Source organism: Bufo bufo, chromosome 8 (genome assembly GCF_905171765.1).
Source record: "Bufo bufo chromosome 8, aBufBuf1.1, whole genome shotgun sequence".
Classification (NCBI taxonomy): domain Eukaryota; kingdom Metazoa; phylum Chordata; class Amphibia; order Anura; family Bufonidae; genus Bufo; species Bufo bufo.
The window spans coordinates 19704308-19723048 of NC_053396.1; the positions used below are offsets into that span (position 1 = coordinate 19704308).

At 49.7% G+C, this 18741-nt stretch overlaps 1 protein-coding gene and 1 long non-coding RNA gene across 2 annotated transcripts in view; one reads left to right on the forward strand and one right to left on the reverse strand.

The window, feature by feature from the left end:
- The window catches only part of PHF8 (PHD finger protein 8), a 33799-nt gene extending 17504 nt beyond the window's left edge, over positions 1-16295 (forward strand). The window contains exons 18-22 of the mRNA XM_040404955.1: positions 9387-9736; positions 9920-10015; positions 12818-12927; positions 13205-13484; positions 15151-16295. Coding sequence (XP_040260889.1) covers positions 9387-9736; positions 9920-10015; positions 12818-12927; positions 13205-13484; positions 15151-15242 — 928 coding nt within the window. The 3' untranslated portion in view covers positions 15243-16295. The remainder of the gene's footprint in view (positions 1-9386; positions 9737-9919; positions 10016-12817; positions 12928-13204; positions 13485-15150) is intronic.
- On the reverse strand, positions 15991-16988 carry LOC120977167. Its single transcript, XR_005773836.1, has 2 exons — positions 16614-16988; positions 15991-16566 (listed from the first exon to the last, which is right to left on the reverse strand). It is a non-coding gene; the product is annotated as an uncharacterized LOC120977167 (long non-coding RNA).
- Between the last annotated feature and the right edge of the window lie 1753 nt (positions 16989-18741).

Sequence of the window (18741 nt, forward strand, 5' to 3'; positions counted from 1 at the left end):
TTGTGGGCTGCGCAGGACGCTGCAGCCTCATCTCAGAGTGCTGCCTGTATACATGCCCCCCTTCCATAGGCGGCATGGTGTCGCGCTCCCCGGCTGCGGCGCTGCCAGGGTCTTTTTTCCCCTTCTAGGTGGTTTTCTTGCCCTTTCCGCGCTACGGCGCTGGTCAAGTGCATGCCTTTTCTGTAGGCAACATTCGTCACCCTCTCCAGTTATGGTGCCTGCCATGTGCAGGACCCCCCTCCTGGGCGGGATACTGCACTCTCCCTAACTGCGGGTTGGCCTTGTGCATGATCCCCCTTTCATTGGCGGCCTACTGCAGTTTCTCCGGATACAATGCTGGCCATGTGCACGACCCCCTTCCATAGGTGGAACACGGCACTCTCACTGGATTCGCTGCCTGCCATAGGCATGACTCCCTTCTGTGGACGGCATTCGGCACTCTCACTGGATTCACTGTCAGCCATGTGCATGACCACCTTACATAGGCGGTATGATGTACTCTCATTGGATTCACTGCCGGCCTTGGGTATGCCTCCTTCCCGGGTGGCGGCATACATACACTCCCTCGGTCGGTGGTTGTTCTCTCGCCGGTACATTGTTGGCCATGTGCATGACCCCTATACATAGCGGGGTGCTTGCACTCTCTCTGGATCCGCGGCCGGCCATATGCATGACCCCTCTTCTGTGGGCGGTGTACGCACTCTCACTGGATTCGCTGCCGGCCATGGGCATGCCTCCTTCGGTGGCATACACACTTTCTCACCGACTGCTCGCATTCTCCCTGGATGCGATGCTGGACATGTGCATGACCCCCCCCCCCCCCCCCCTTCCTTTTCTGGGCGGCATACTACACTCTCACCAGATACGTTGCTGGCCTTGAGCATGGCCTCTAACATGGGTGGAACGCTTGCGCTTCCATTGGATACGGTGCTGGCCTTGTGCGTGACCACCCCTCATTCCATGGGTGGAATTTTGCACGCTCACAAGATTCAAGGCTGTCCTTGTATGTGCTGTACTGGACTTGCACATGTTCCCCTTCATTGGCGGAGTAGTTACACTCTCACGAAATTTCGGGTTGGGTGAATTGTTGCACACTCACTTAATGCTAAGATAGCCCTGTGCATGCCCCCCTTTTTCACTAGGTGGACCTCCTGCGTTCCTGCTGGATACTGTGTGGCCATGTGCATGGCGCCTTTCTGGGCGAAGTATGGTATGCCCTACTTCTCTGACGTAGGTACGGCCTTGGGCATCACCCCCTTTTTGGGGCAGGCCTTTGCATTCTTGCCCACTGCAGTTTGCCAGGTACATTTCCCCCCCTTTTTCGGGGCGGTCAGTTTGCGTTCCATCGCATACCATACTAGTCTTGTGCATAACTCCTTTCAGTTTGCACTCCCGTAGATACTGTGGCACTCTGTGGCTGGCCCTCTTCGCTGAGTGATATATTTTTGCAGTGAGCGGACGTTCTTGTGCGTTGTTTCCTTCTCGTCCCGTAGGTGGGTTGGCCTTCTCACTGCTTACGGGGCTACTCGTACGTATGCCTCCTTTCCTCCTGCGACATACTTTTTTCTCTTGGGATACGATGATTGCCGCAAGCCTTGCACTATTCTCTAAGGAGATCATTCTGTCCATCTGTGTAAGCCTAAGGTGTTGTCCAATAAACAACAAATGAATACCTTATATTTAAGTAGACGGGCTCTACTGTTCGCTACTGCACAGAGCTGGGTGGTACTCATTCATTTCGTTGGCCCATTTGTCCTTCCGCGGCATTGTTTCCCTGTGCTAGTGGTCACATGGTCGAGAGCGCTGTCTGCAGCGCCCTTCGCATTTTATGTTGGCTCTGGCGGGACTACGGTCCCCTCGCCTAATACCATTTCCTCCTCTTCGGGTGCAGTGTGGTATGATTCTTTCCGGATTGGCGCCCTCGGTGCTTCAGTCTGATCTGCTACCAGGTTCGGGCCGCTATTCTTGGGAAGGTCACCCAACTTCTCTTGGGTGCTCGCTTATACAGGTCTGGGGGACCTCCACCTTGGGTTCTTCAGGGTATTCGCCTTCTGCGAGGCGGTGAACCGGGCGTCTCTGTGTAGCGGTGTTCTGCTTTTGAGCTGTCCTATGGCCTCTCTGTTGCCCACTCCCCCTTTCGGTTGGAGGGTGTTATACCGGCCTCTGTCTCGCCTGCCTTTTCTCGCCGGCTCTGTTTGGCTCCCACTCGGTACAGATCATTCCGATGTGGCGTCTGTTCCGGCCACGCTTCAGAGGCTGTTCCTTCACTGCCCTTCCCTCTGGGGAAAGCATGGTTGTTCATGTGGATGGTTCTGGTGTTCCTTTTGAGTCTCCCTTGTCCACACTGGCTGTACTAGCTGTGTGCCTAGTTACCGGGTCTACCGTTTTCTGTCCTCCCGCTGGGTGCAGATTGCGTTTTTTCCATTTTAGGCAATGTTTCTGCTTTGGATTCACCTTCTCGGTAACTTGGGAGGACTACCATTTGGTCAGGATTGTCTTTTAAATCTCCCACACCGGAACTGTAGTCCGTCTTCCTGTGGTGGCTACATTGGCTTCGGCTTTAGCCTGTCTTGTCCTGGCGGTTGCTGGGCGGACCCTTCGGTTCCTGTCCGTTTGTCCTTCTGCTTCCCCACTCTGGGGGGATACGGGACAACCTTGCTCGGGGGCCGACGGGACCAGTTCTACCGACTGTTCTACCCGTGTTACGGGTCTGCGCCTGATCATTGGGTTTTCACCCGCTTGCCCAGGCAACTCTAGTGGGCTCGCTAGTGTTCGCTTCTAGCCGAGTTTTTCGTCCAGGATCTGTGGTAGGACTTAGGGTTTTACCTGGGGTTCTGTGGGAAGCTGGGCGTTCCCCCACTCTGCCTTTCTCCATGGTTCTGTCTTTCTCCAGTCCGGCCTGGACCTGGGGCTGGGACTCTGTTGCTTGAAGTATCAAGTGTCATTCCTGTCCTTCCTCTTTCAGCGTTCCCAGGCCCTCTGGGCCTGTCAGGAACTTCTTCCATGGAGCGGCTCTTGGGTTCCTTTGTACTGTCCTCCGGTACCGTCCTGGGAACTACATACTAGGCTCTTGGCGCTCCAATTTTTCCTTGGAGCCGTTACAGAAGTTCCCTCTACTAACAGTTGGGTTTCTGTAGCCATCGTGTCTCTGATGGGTGCCTGAGTGGCGGCCCTTCTTGTTCCGAGCCTTCTGTCTTCCCCCAGGACAGGGCTGTTCTCCATTCCGTCTCTTCCTTCCTTCTGAAGATGGTGTTTGTCTTTCATTTCATTGAGGCAGTCGTCCTCCCCTTCCCACCCCAGGGAACGTTGGAGATCTCCGACTTTTGTCGACATTCGGTCTCTTGTGTTTCCAGGAGGTCCGTGCAAAGGGTTGACGGCCTCCAGGGTGGCTTTCCTCCGCTTTCTCAGAGTGGCTCTTGTTGTGGTTGCCGCACCAAGGGCAGGGTTCTGCTTTTGGTGTCACCATTCATTTGGCCAGAGTTGTCGGTTTTTTTCCTGGGCCGGAGGCATTAGGCTTCGGCCATGCATTTGTGCAAGGCGGTCACTGGTCTTCCTTGCACACCTTACCGAGTTCTACAGGGTGCATACTCGGGCTTCGGCGTATGCTGTTTCGGGCCGCCTGGTCTGCAGGCGGCGGGTTTTTTGATGCCTTCGGGTGCTTCGCCTTGGTGCTGTGGTCCCTCCCCCTTTGGACTGCTTTTGAACGTCCCAAGGTCTTCTGTGTCCCCCAAGGAAACTGGGCGAGAAAACGAGATTTTTGTATAACTTACCAGTAAAATCTCTTTCTCGCTCTTTCCTTGGGGGACACAGCACCCACCCATTCTTTGTTCTTCTCTGACTGTTTCCGAGTTTGTTTACCCTTTGGGTAGTTGGCTTGTTGGTTCCAATTTTTGGACTTTGCCTTTTCTCACTACTTGGACACGCAACTGGCAGTCTCTCTCTCCAGGCTGAGGGTATAGCTGTGGAGGAGGGGCTTAACAGTCTTCACTTAGTGTCACGCCTCCTAGGGAGATGAGCTATACCCAAGGTCTTCTGTGTCCCCCAAGGAAAGAGCGAGAAAGAGATTTTACTGGTAAGTTATACAAAAATCTCGTTTTTGCTGTAAAGGGGTATTCCCATCTTTAAAACGGATGGCCTAGAACTGGGATTTGCCATTACATTATAAGATGGGAATACCCCTTTAATAGAGAATCAGCACAACCCCATCTCTGAGTGCATATGTAATAGTGACCAGCTGTAATATATGGTCCTGTGGAGAAGGAGCTGCCTCTGTGCTGTTACCATCTACTCTGTATACTATAGGGGACGTTCCCATGTTCAGATAGCCCCTTTTAATTTCCACACACAGAGTGCATATGAAAAGACGTTGTCCTGATTAAGACTGGCTGCTTTTATTTTGTTTTCTCGTCCGTCTCATTGGGGGACACAGGCCTTGACCATGGGTATAGCTGTTGCCACTAGGAGTTCCTCCCTCTTCAGCTATAACCTTCCTGCAGGGACTAAGCTAAATCAGTTTTAGCCTAGTGTCTGTAGGAGACAGACCTTCCTGCGTTGCAGGTCTACTAGTTTAATAATTTTGTCTTTTTTTTTCCCCTTCTAGCGGGAAGCTTCAGGCAGTCTTTTAAACAGCCTGCACTCCCAACCAGGAGACGGGAGACCAGGGGGTCACCTAAACCCCAAACTCCGGAAGAAAAGGAGGACTAGAGGTTCCCCTAAAAACCTCTTTCTCCCGCCAGCAATCGCATCACCACGGCCGCCCCAGCGAAAGTCCCCTCTGTTTCCAGTGTAGCGTCCCTCACCAAGGGGCCGCACACCACAGGTGGTGATCTGGCTGGAGCCAGAGGGGCAGAAGACTTCAGACAGGTAAGTAGAAGACTGCCCACAGTGCCCCCCTCCAGTTCCCTCTCCTCCCCATGTGTAATGGTCCCCATGTAGTCGCCTGGTACCATTAAATGTTAGGTGGCACCTGGTGCAAGGCTCAGGGGGCTGCTCCGGTTGTGTGGTTGCACGATATCGCCGCTTCCACAGGGCCGCCGGGGCCATTGGTAATGATGCCCCGGCTCTTCATTTGAGGCCTACTACTGGGGACGTCTGTTTCCACAGCCTCGTCCTCCTGAACACTCCTTGGAGAGGAGGGGGGCGGAGTTTCCTCCCAAGGTTCCGGCTTCTGTGTGGCCTGCTCCTGCAGGGCTCCCCCGCAGCTTATTTTTCCCTGGCCGGCGTCTGGGTTCGGCCGGGGATACCGACGTGTGTTGTGGGGGGGCAGAGATTATGGGCAGGTGCTGAGAGCTGCCATTATTTGGGGGTGGGGCTTGTTTGCCCCACCCCCAAGCCAACAGCAGTGACGAGTAGGCTCCGCCCACTTCCAGGATTTTACTCACCTGGCAGGAAGCTGATGGTGCTTGTTGCTTGGAGGGACACAGGCTGGGTGAGTGTTTTGTCCCTTCTTACAAGGCCTAACCTTTCCCTTTTTCATTGGGGTGCCAGGGGGGTCATTATGGTCCAGAAGCAGGCGGTCCCTTTGGTGCGTTATTTTGCCTGTGCGTCGTCGCGCAAAATTTCCTTCCCATCAGTCAGACTCCCTCTGCTTTGCGTGTGCTGAGCCACCATCAAGTGGCTCGGCCCTGGACGAACCGGAATGGGTTCTGGAGTGCGTTCCCTGTCTAGGGTGGTGCAGGATGTCTCCAATACTAGCAAAGCTATTATAGATATATTGGGGCGTTTGTCGGCAAGGCAGTCCTCTGACCGGTCCGACTCTGGGTATCATCGCGGCCGTCCCATAAAACGGGCCAGAACATCTTCCCCCAAAAGGAGTTCTGTGTCTCCCGTGTCCTCGGCCTCTCCTCCTCCTGCTAGAGGGTCTCACTTCGATGTGTCCTCAGTTGAAGAGGCATGTTCCGAGGAAAGAGGGTCACATGAGGATTATCTCACCGGAGGGTCAGTCGCCCAAACTATCCTCCATGGTGGACAATTTAATTACAGCAGTTATTGAGATGTTGCAGGTTAAGGATCCAGCTCCGTCATCTGCTGGCGCGGGTGTTTCCTTTTTAGGAAGTCCAGTCATTTGCACAAGTGTTATCCCAGCCACCAGGAGTTTGATTTCTCTCTCTCCAAGGAGTGGAATTACTCTGATAGACATTTCATGTTGCCGAAACGCTTGAACGTTTCCTTTTCCGGAGGATTTGACTAAGAAATGGTCGGACCCGCCAGTTTACTGCTTGGATAAACATAAGCCCCATCCGCCATTGGCAAGGTAGTCTTTTTCTCATATCAAAGTTAAGAAGCTGGAAGCCTTTGAAGCAGTGGGCACAGCGCTGCAGTCGGTGTTTGCCTCTACATGGGTGAGCAAGGCTATGGGAGAGTGGGCAAGTAATTTACGCCAGAGTCTCGGCTCAGGGGAACTTGCAGATGTGTCTGTGCAGCTCTCGTATGCCAGTGCATATAATTGTGAAGCCACTTTGGATGCGGCCAGTGGCTATTCGCCGTACCCTATGGCTCTACTGCTGGGCGGCAGATAATGCTTCAAAGCGGACCCTGACTGCCCTCCCCTTTTCCGGCAGCAGACCTTTTTGGTAAGCGCCTGGATGAGATCATTTCGGACGCTACAGGTGGTAAGAGCACGCATTTACCACAGAACAGGTGGTCTAGTAGGTCAAAAAAGCGGAAGCCTTTTTTTCGTCCCTTTCAGAGTTTTTCCATCCCCAAGAGGGCGTCCGACAAGTCGACCACGGATCGGAAGCGCAAACCTTCCTTCAAGCCGCGCCCTTCCAGGCGTTCCCGTCAACAGGGCTCCAAGTCCTTTAACCCTAAGAACTCTGCTACATGACGGGCGGCTTCCTGCGCCCTCCGTTCGGGTGGGTGGCTGGCTGGCTTCATGTGTTTCGACATGTTTGACTGGCTCACGTCTCAGATGCGTGGGTGAGGGAGGTCATTGCAGAGGGCTACAAGCTGGATTTTAAGTCCTCCCCTCCGTCCCGTTTTTTTTCGGTCGTTTCCTCCGGCCTCTCCAGCAGCCGCAGATTCTTTTTTTCTGGCAATGCGTACGCTGCTGCAGCAAGGTGTGATTATTCCGTTTCCTGCGCAAGACCGTTTTCAGGGGTTTTACTCCAATCCTCTTTGTGGTTCCCAAAAAAGAGGGGACTGTCCATCCTGTTCTGGACCTCAAGGCCCTCAACCGTTTCCTTTTGCGTCCGCAGATTCCGGATGGAGTCACTGAGGTCGGTCATTGCTTCCATGGAACTGGGGGAGTACCTGTCCTCGATAGACATCAAGGACGCTCATCTTCACGTGCCCATATGCGTCAGTCATCAGAGGTTTCCCTGGTTCGCAGTGGGTCCATTTCACTACCAATTTGTAGCCCTCCCGTTCCGCCTGGCCACGGCTCCCAGGGTCTTTACGAAGGTTCTGGCGGCAGTCATGGCCCTGCTCCATGCCAGGGGGATCATGACTATCCCTTAGACCAGTGTTTCCCAACCAGTGTGCCTCCAGCTGTTGCAAAACTACAACTCCCAGCATGCCCGGACAGCCTTTGGCTGTGTGGGCATGCTGGGAGTTGTAGTTTTGCAACAGCTGGAGGCACACTGGTTGGGAAACACTGCCTTAGACGACATCCTGGTGAAGGGTCCGTCGTTCCGGGTGACTTTGGACAGCTTGAACATTGTTCTAGACACCCTGGAGCGCTTCGGATGGATCCTGAACAGGCAGAATTCTTGTCTTCATCCATCGCAGTGGTTGGTTTTATCTGGACATGGTACTGGACACTTGTCAGGCCAAGGTGTTCTTGCCTCCGGAAAAACTATCTGCTCTGTCTTCAGATTCTTCCCTTGTTGCGGCCAGCTCCGGTTCCCATTCGTCGCTGCATGCGGGCTCTGGGGCACATGGTCTCTGCCTTCGAAGCCGTTCCCTATGCTCAATTCCATACCAGAACGCTTTAGCGTGCCATACTGTCTAGCTGGGATCGCACCCGAATTTAGGGTCGCTACATTTAACGACATGGCTGTTGAAGCCGCCGTACTGAAAGCTCATGGGTTTTCGGATGCGGTGGTCCAGACGATGATTCGGGCCAGGAAGCAGTCTTCTTCCAGAATCTACCACCGGACCTGGAAGTCCTACTTTAGTTGGTGCAAGCGGCGACAGCTGTCTCCCATTCACTTTTCTTTGCCGCGACTTTTGGCTTTCCTGCAGTCGGGCATGGACTTAGGGCTGGCTCTCAGCTCTCTCAAAGGGCAAGTGTCAGCTCTCGGCGGTTCTGACTTTTCTTAAGCGGTTGGCGCATGCTGCGCCCCCTTTCCGTCCTCCATTGTATCCTTGGGATCTTAAGCTAGTGCTCAACGCTCTTCAATCTTCTCTGTTTGAGCCTTTGCAGCAGGTGTCGCTTCCCTTCCTGTCTTATAAGGTGGCTTACTTCTATCCATAGAGTGTCGGAACTCGCGGCTCTGTCATGTCGGTCGACCTTCCTGATCCTCCATCAGGATAAGGTGGTCCTTCGCCCTGTGCAGTCCTTCCTGCCGAAAGGTGGTGTCGGCATTCCATCTAAATGAGGAGATTATTCTTTCTTCATTTTGTCCGGACCCGTCTCATCCTTGGGAGCAGTTGCTCCACACCCTGGATTTGGTACGAGCCGTGCGGGTTTATCTGTCTCAGACGGACGGATTCCCTGTTCGTGATTCCAAAGGGGCCGAGATGAGGGCTGGTAGCGTCAAAGACTTCCATTTCCCGATGGATTTGTTTGGCTACTGTGGAAGCGTACCGCGTTAAGGACCGGGTCCCACCCTTCCGGGTGACTGCTCATTCGGCTCGGGCAGTCACGGGGCTTCGGCCCTTCAGGTGTGCAAGGCGGCGACCTGGTCGTCTTTGCATACTTTTTCTAAGTTTTACAGAGTGCACACCTTTGCATCTTCTGACGCTTCTTTGGGGCGTAGAGTTTTGCAGACAGCGGTTCTCTGATTGGCGGGAGGGTTGTAGTTAAGCCCACCCCCAGGGACTGCTCTGGAATGTCCCATGGTCAATGCCTGTGTCCCCCAATGAGACGGATGAGAAAAACTAGATTTTTGTACTTACCGTAAAATCTGTTTCTCTTCCGTTCATTGGGGGACACAGCTCCCACCTATTCTTTTGTTTATGGGGTTTGTAAATAATGTAATTTTCTTGTGTCTGGCTTCTCCTACTGCTTTTGCACTAAACTGATTTAGCTTGGTCCCTGTAGGGAGGGTAGGAGCTTACACTTTGTGTGCTTAGTGTCGCCTCCTAGTGGCAACAGCTATACCCATGGTCAATGCCTGTGTCCCCCAATGAACGGAAGAGAAACAGATTTCACCAAGTACAAAAATCTAGTTTTTGATAACCGACCTACATCTGATGGTGTGTACTGTTTTTCTAATTTACAGTGAAGCTCCTGCGTCTCCGAGCACCCAAGAAGCTATCCAGGGCATGCTCTGCATGGCAAATCTGCAAGCTGCCGCCTCCTCCTCTACGCCCTCTAATCTGCAAGCTTGGTGGGCATCGGGTCAAGAGGGTGGGGCTTCCGGAAACCTACCACAAGGCGTAAAAGTTGCAGGGAGCAACAAGGCTGGCAGCAATGGTACCAGCGGAGGAACGGCAAACAGTAGAGTTATTCTGAGGCCAGGAAAGAGGCCGGTAAGACGACCAGCACATCGCAGCATGGACAGTGAGGATGACGACGATAGTGCAGATGAGCAGGAGACCCTGGGAGCATGCTTCAAAGACTCAGAGTACAGTAAGTGCAAATGTCTTAGGAAATACGTAGGCAATAATACCTGGCCTAAACGTGGCACCCCTAAAAACTGTATTTCTAAAGTAGTATAATAGCAAGTACTGTACACCTAACTGCACGTCTCTAATGATGTGGAAGGTTTGCCACATCTGTAGTCATGACTTTACACTTCTGTGGTTCCTATAGTTTACCCTTCTCTGGAGTCAGATGATGATGACCCAGCCCTGAGGTCACGTCCCAAGAGAAAGAAGCAGACCGACGACGCTCCATGGAACCCAAAAGGTAGGTGTTGGACAGGTCTGATTGTGCTTGCATACATGCTGCTGATGTCTTCTGGTTGGGAGTAACATCTGATGTGTGTGTGTGTGTACCCCAAAAAGTGATGAACATCTATTGCAGGGGTCAGCAACTTCTTGCATTCCATCTCAAACTACAACTCCCAACATGCACACTTGCTCAGCTGTTCTCCCAGTGTCCATAGAAGTGCATACTAGGAGTTGTAGTTTCACAACAGCTGACCTCTGATCTACTGTAGCTTCATGTAGGGCTGAATTCCAACTTTCTAGTGTTTCCACATGCAGCTGTAGATAGGAGATGTAGAAACGGATCTTTAAAGGGGTTGTCCAAGTGTTAAAAACTGGTGACCTATCCTCAGGATAGGTCATCAGTATCTGATCAATGGGGGTCCAATTTCCAGCATCCCCGCCAATCAGCTATTTAAAGAGGCCGCTGTGCTCCTGTTAGGGCTGCGGCCTATCCCTAGACCAGTGACGTCTTGTTCATCATTCATGTGGCCTAGTTGCAGCTCAGTCTCCTTCAAGTGAATGGGGCTGAGCTGCTATACCAAACCCGGATGCTCTCCAATGGCGCTGTCTTTGGTGAGCAACGAGGAGGCCGCGATGCCCAGGTTTAGGAAAATAGGTCATCAATATCAGAATCCCCCTAAATCAATATTAAGTTAGATGCATTAGATCTGTAACCATCCCAGTAGTTTGACATTTATGCCTCATTCACACATCAGTGTTTGGTCATTGATTGTGAGCCAAACCAGGTGCGGCTCTAAACACAGAACAGGTGCAGATCTTTCCCTTATACCCTATGTCTGTGCAGCCTCCACTCCTGATTTTGGCTCACAATCACTGATGGAAGCATTAAGGGTCCATTCACACGTCCCTGTGTGTTTTGCGGACCGCACATCGCCGGCACTAATAGAATATGTCTATTCTTGTCCGCAATTTACGGACAAGAATAGGACATGTTCTCTCTTTTTTTCAGGGAAAGGAATAGCGGACCCGGAAGTGCGGGTCCGCAATTCCGTATCCAGGCAGCACATCGTGCTGCCCCATAGAAATGAATGGGTCCGCAATTCCTTTCCGCAAAATGCGGAACGAAATTGCGGACGTGTGAATGGACCCTAAAGGGGTTCTCTGGCATGACACAAAAATTAGACAGTCACCGATAAGTGTGTCCAAAGGGGGAAAAAAATTGATTATTCACAGTCCAGCAGCTCCAGTCCTGGCCATTTCAGGTTCCAACCAGACAGAACATTCTCTCAATCACTGGCATCGGCTGCTGTGCTGGAAGGAAAGCTGAAAATTGAGGTGCACATGTGATGTACGAAAGCGACGACACTTCCTGTGCAATCAGCCGTCCATAATACGCAGCAGCACTGTGGAGAACGGGATTTTACGAAATCTCATTCACAGAGTGGGGCAGATATACTCAAAGTGGCGAGTTTGGTGCACTATTCTTAGTATAAAGTCGATCGCAGCAAAATGTGGTAAGACAAATAGGGTAGAGGGAAATAGGATTGGTGGGTGTTGGTAACACCTCAATTCCGCCTATTTCCTGAAACCCGTTGTGAGCGCCAATAGTGGTTGGTCGGTAAGAAGGTGTTTTAGTGTGGTGTAGGTTTGTTAGAAATACAGAAAAAAAATGAACATAAACAAACTACACTGGGTGTCAAGTGCCTGGGAGACCGTTAACTGTAGTGTCATACACGCCAATGTGTAGTGGATGAATACAGCGAACAAGTTAAAACAAATAGGTAAAATTTGTTTAAAAGGATACAAGTATCATAAAAATACTAAAGTATCGTATATACTTCTTTACTCGCTTCACGAGGGGGGTGGTTTACCAGGATAAGCATAATACACCTGTAAACCAAACCCCCCCCCCAGCCTGGATCGCTTCTAGAATCTTACAAGATGAAGGGACGTGCCTGTCCCGAAACGCGTTGAGCCGGATATATACCCTAATAAAGACAAGTGAACAGAAGCACCCGTGTGATTGGCTGCCTTCATCTTGTAAGATTCTAGAAGCGATCCAGGCTGGGGGGGTGTTTGGTTTACAGGTGTATTATGCCTATCCTGGTAAACCACCAACCCCCGGGCACTTGACACCCAGTGTAGTTTGTTTATGTTCATTTTTTTTCTGTATTTCTAGCAAACCTACACCACACTAAAATACCTTCTTACCAACCAACCACTATTGGCGCTCACAACGGGTTTCAAGAAATAGGCGGAATTGAGGTGTTACCAACACCCACCAGTCCTATTTCCCTCTACCCTATTTATCTTACACGTGCGGACACTCTAGTCCGCTTGGCAAACCCTTGAGCAGCCTATCTACCACTCTGTCTTCTCCACATTACTCCTACAACCCCCTGGCGCCTCAAGTTTTTCAAATCCGGTGGAGTCCATTCCATCAGATTTGACTAACCCTCAAACCTTCTCTCTTCCTTTAAATTCATTAAGAGACAGGCTTCTAATAGGTTTGGCTAAGCTACCTTTACACAGGGCAATTATTGGGAACAAGCTTTCCTCGGAACACTCCTTCCCAATAATTGAATGCTGCAAAAACAAAGCCCATAAACTAATGCTGGGCATTCTCTATACACAATACCAAGCGCAGCCGCTATACAAGGTTTGCACCGTGCTTGGTAAGCTCACAGGAGCACCGATGCCTTCTCAAACAGCTGATCGGAGGGGTTCCCGGGTATCGGACCCCCACCTATTCAGAGGATAGGTCATCAGAATCAAGATCTCGGAAAACCCCTTTAACCGCTTTTTGTTTATTCTTCAGCTCGCGTCACTCCAACACTTCCTAAACAGGCTCGGCCGGTTCGTGAGGGGACACGTGTGGCCTCGGTGGAGACGGGGTTAGCGGTGGCTGCAGCAAGGCTCTCTCAGCAGGTAAAGTAGCAAATCACAAGTGCTGTAATCTGGTCAGCGTGGCTAGGTTCACATTTCCGTACAGTAGACTGTTCCTCCAGAGGATCAGACTACCTGAATTATCATAGTCGAAGCATGCAGTAGTATTTATGCCATAAACCGGTATAGTGAATGGGGATCCGGTGGTGTTTGGATATGGTAATTCCAGTAGTCTGCTCCTCTGCTGGAAGACCAAATGGGAGATGTAAACCTAGCTGTTGGAGTCAGTTACCTTTATTGTCTTCCTTTCCTGTATTAGGAGCAACAGAAATCTCAGAAGAAAAAGGTCGCCACTAAGAAGAAGCCGCCAAGTGAACCTGAACCTCCAGCTGTCCCATCTGAACCAGAGCCGCCGCCTCCTCCGCCAGAGCCACAGGTTGAGGTCTTCTCTGGCAGTCTTGTGGATCACGAATACACAGCAGGACCCAATATATTTGGCATGGCTCAGGTTAACCGAGGCACTACCCCTATGGCACCAGGTGTCTTCCTATCCCACCGGCGGCTTTCTGCTACCTCTCCAACCAGTCAAGTAGTTCAGGGTAAGAAAGTTTGGTTTACCTTATGTAAGGGCCCCAGTTACAGTGCCTTGCAAAAGTGCTAACACGGATTGTTTGAGGATTTGCATTATTTAATTTACAGAACATGCCCACAACTTATTATTATTTATATTTTTTTTATTGTGAAGCAAACAACAAATAGGACAAAATAACAGAAAAAAATGTGCAGAACTATTCACCCCCCTAATGTCAGTACTTTGTAGAGCCACCTTTTGCGGCAATCACCGCTCCAAGTCGCTTTGGATAAGTCTCTAGGAGCAGTCGCCACATCTTACCGCTGGGATTTTTGCCCATTCCTCCTTGCAGAACTGCTCCAGCTCCTTCAGGTTGGATGTTTGTGCTTGTGAACAGCGATCTTTAAGTCTGACCACAGATTTTCTATTGGATTGAGATCTGGGCTGTGACTCGGCCATTCCAACACATTTACATGTTTCCCCTTAAACCACCCAAGCGTTGCTTTAGGCGTGTGTTTGGGGTGATTGTCCTGCTGGAAGGTGAACCTCCGTCCTGGCCTCAGATCACGCACAGAGTGGGACAGGTTCTGCTCAAGAATATCCCTGTATTTAGCACCATCCATCTTTCCCTCAACTCTGACCAGTTTCCCAGTCCCATCCCCCCAGTATGATGCTGCCACCACCATGTCTCACTGTGGGGATGGTGTTCTTTAGGTGATGTGATGTGTCGGGTTTGCACCAGACATAGCGTTTTCTTTGATGGCCAAAAAGTTCAATTTTAGTCTCATCAGACCAGAGCACCTTCCTCCATACACTTTGGGAGTCTCCCACATGTCTTCTCGCAAACTCACAACGTACCTTATTGTTTTTAGCTGATAGTAATGGCCACTTCTTCTGGCCACTCAGCCATAAAACCCAACTCAATGGAGCGTACGGCTTATTGTCGTCCTATGTACAGATACTCCAGTCTCTGCAGCTCCTCCAGGGTTACCTTTGGTCTCTGTGCTGCGCCTCTGATTAATGCCCTCCTTGCCCGGTCCGTGAGTTTTGGTGGGCGGCCGTCTCTTGGCAGGTTTGCTGTTGTGCCATGTTCTTTCTATTTGGTTATGGTAGATTTGATGGTGCTCCTGGGGATCATCAAAGATTTGGATATTTTTTTTATAACCTAACCCCGACTTGTACTTCTCAGTAACATTCTCCCTTACTTGTTTGGAGAGTTCCTTGGTCTTCATGGCAGTGTTTGGTTAGTGATGCCTCTTGCTTAGGTGTTGCAGCCTCTGGGGCCTTTCAAAAAAAAAAAGGTGTGTATATGTAATGACAGATCATGTGACACTTAGATTGCACACAGGTGACATGTCACTAATTATGTGACTTCTGAAGGTAATTGGTTGCACCAGAGCTTTTTATGGGCTTCCTAACAAAGGGGGTGAATACATACGCACATGGCAAATTTCTGTTTTCTATTTCTGAACAATAGTTTTATTTATATATTGTTCTCATTTCACTTCACCGACTTAGACTATTGTGTTCTGATCCATCACATAAAATTCAGATTAACAAAACATTGAAGTTAAGGCTGTAATGTAACAAAATACAGAAAAAAAAGTCAAGGGAGGTGAATACATTTGCAAGGCTCTGTACATATTCGCCTTCCTAATTTTGGCTCTGGATGTTACATTTGTTTGTATTTTCAGGGAAGAGACCCAAGAAAGGCTTGGCCACTGCAAAACAGCGACTGGGCAAGATCTTGAAGATCCACAGGAATGGAAAGCTGCTTCTGCTGTGACCTCCTTCCCTCAACTCTTGGTTGTCCCTCCAGCTGAGTAGACTTTTGTAGGGCCATGGGACAAAACCCTCAGAAAGCAGAGCTGTCTTGCCCCCAAGCTGTGCTCAACACTTATTTTTTTTATTTTTAAGAACTACATATAAACATTACATATTTTACAGAGAAACAAACCAAAATGGCAGGCTGGACCCCATGCTGTGGGCGTAGCAGCTAAACTTCATCCTCCGCCCTGGTGTGGGCTTTCTTCCATGATGGTCACTGGTTTCACATTAGAACATAGAGTGAGAATCACGTGAAAGGTGACAACACTTTTTAGCTTGCAACATGGCCTTTGGGATGAGTTTTAGGACGTGGAGATGTTTTAAACAAGGGGCTAGTAGAACAAGATCAAAAATGGATATTTATCTCTACCGGCCCTCATCCAAACTGTGTGTCCTTCCTCTTGCTTCTCTCCTCACATCACTAAAAATCATGATTTTATGAAGGTTTTTTTTTTTTTTAAACAAAATACTGTACTCAGCACTTGGACTGGTCTGAAGATTGTAAAAGGCATCAATGTCTTGTGGTTTCTTACGGGAGGACATGGGGGCTGGACTTCTGGCCTCTCCTTGTCCAACCTGCCTTCCATAAACATATTCCCCCCCCATTTTTAAATGCAGATGGACAGTGTCTGGGTAAAAGGGAACTCTTACAGCAGCATCACAAGCACTCCTATGTCCCCTTCGTATTTCCTCTCCAGTAATGGGCGCAGAAGAATGAAACCTCTCCAGCTTACCATTTTTGGGAGACAGAATATGGACGGGACCCTGGATCACAGCCACATCCTGAAAAGATTATTATTATTTTTTTTAATCAATGTCATTTGCTTTCTCTGATATCCGTTTGCAGTGCGGTAATATGAAGAAGGTTTGCTCGTGCAGCGGGGTCTAGATTTATGCCACATTACAATATCTGCAGCAGGCAAACAGCATCACCATTCTGCAGCCCCCGTGGGATCGTACTAATTAATTAGAACCAAGTTGTGTTCATTGTTAATGGTCATCATTATCTGATTGAGGGGGCTGTAGTGCTCTGGAGAGTACTGCAGCCTCCTAACAGCGCCATACATTGTATAGTGGCGGTGCTTGGTATGACAGCTCAGCCCCATTCACTTGTATGGGAATAAGCTGCACCTAAGCTATGTGAACAGGATGGCACTGGCCTAGGGTAACCTGCGAGATGTCTGGCACACCACATCCTCCTTAAAGGGATTATCCAAGAGTATGAAAATTTCCCCCCCAATATGCCCAGGTCCCTCACAGTGAAATTATTTGTGCCACTTCTCCTGGTGCACGAATGAAAACATTTGGGGGGGAGCAGCCCTAGCATCACCTGAGACGCTAGGGAGGCTCGTCTCTGTCCCCATCCACCCCTGACGCCGGATGTTTTCATCTGCACACGGGGAGAAGCGGCGCAGGGAGCGGGTTAAGTATATTCAGTGGGGGTGGGGTGATTTTACACTCTCAGATAAGAGAGTCTAAAGCAATTGGGAAACCTCCTCTAATATGATCCCACTGCGGCCGTACCAGAGTATGAAAATGCCGGCATTTAGTACCGCAGCGCTGGCTTGTTCCATAAGGTGTATTCAGCTCCATTACACTATTGCATCTGCCTGGGATACATCAGAAGTCGACCCTATTTGAATGGAGATCATGCACAGCGTCAATCTATTTCTTCTCTGTGGGACTGGCGGAAATAGCCCAGTGCTGTATTGGGCATTCCCCTACAGGAGGAATGGTGCAGTAGGGCATGCATGTCCTGCGTGGACACAGGATGCCCCAGTTCACATGCTCAATGGGAGTCCTAGCAGTTGGGCTCCCACACATCAGATCCTTATCTCCTATCCCACAATACGTGGTACAAACCCTTTAAGCCCTATGGATCCGTACAGCACTCCAGTAGCGCAGAGTTATGGCACCCCCTGCTGTCCTCATTATGTCCGATGGCAGTGGTCACACACGCTCAGTCCTATCACCCCGGCTGCGGAGTTGTTCTTCCTGTAATAAGAGTAGGCACATTAGTAGCAACTTGCTCCGAACATATTAGGTGGTGGGAATCAAGAGAACATTAGGGGGCGCCATAACAAGCATGTGGCAGTAATATCTACAACTAGTAGCTTTTTTTTAAAATTATTATTCAAATTGACAAATGATTTGCGTGAAATTTAATCGGTTCCTTTAAAGAAGGATTACAACAACGATCAGTTTTTTTTTTTTTTTGGTCCAAAACCAGCGCCACTCTTGTAGATGGGCAGTGTCTAGTATTGCAGCTCATCCCCATTCAAGTCTATGGGGCTAAGCGGCCATGCCATAGACAGACCATCTGTGGACAAGAGCTGTGCTGGTCCTGGACAAAAAGCAGACGTTTTTCTAATCCTGTCATGCTGACCACGTTGCTGTACTTTTCATATCTGCAAAATGGATTTTTATACACAGCGTATTTAACCACATGAATGGCTCAGGAAGAATACACAATATCAGAATTACGAGACTTTACCAGCCAGGGGAATGAGGTTTTAGCAGTTTGTACAATTTATTTTTTAACAGGACATGAAAAAAAAAGAAAGAAAAAACTAAAAACAGCAGCACCTTTTCAGATGTGTGAATAAGTTTCTCACCGTGTTTGCGCATCGGCTTCATACTGTCAGGCAGCTGAGTGAGAAGCGTTTCTTATGTTCAGGTTTCCGTTTACTACTTGTAATTTATATATTTTTTTAGAATGTCTGGTTTCCCCTTTAAGTAGCTATAAATGAAAACAGCTGCCGGAGTATCCTGTCTCTTTACTTGTGTCTTGTCCATTTACTGGTCACATTATTACCTCCGTCTGAATCACCTTGAAGGGCTTGTCCAGTCTCCGTAAGAAAACTGACGACACCGGTGAATCGCCTGAAATAGTCGAGTGGTACTTATCTAGCAGTTCCAGCCGCACTGGCCATATTTACCCGGCTTATGAGGTTGAGAATCTGTGACCACTGCAGCCAGTCACAGCCTCCTCAGTGTACCGCTGAGGCCAGTGTTTAGCTACAACGGTCTTGTGTTACTGGCTGGGAAAATCGGAGCGGCGACGCTGGATTCACTAGGGAAGTTCTGTTCTATAGTCCAGGGTAATCATCGGCGTTGTCCGGGTTCTAACTGAAACTGGACAACCCCTTTAAGGGGAAATTCCTTTCTGAGACATTTATGGCATATCCTACAGATATGCCATAAATGCCCAGTAGGTGCTGTCCCAGAGAGGAGACCCACATCTATCTCAAGAACGGAGCCCCTTTCTCACGGCCACAACAACATGGCTGTCCATTCGCAGGTCTCTATTCACTTATACTGGCGTTCCAAAAATTGTCTGCTGTTATTTTGTGTACACAGATCTGATGCGTCTCCATGGTTGCAAACAATGTATGGTCCAATTCTGCGTTTTATCAGTTGTATATTAGCAGGAGGTACAACCCGTTATCTTACTCCCA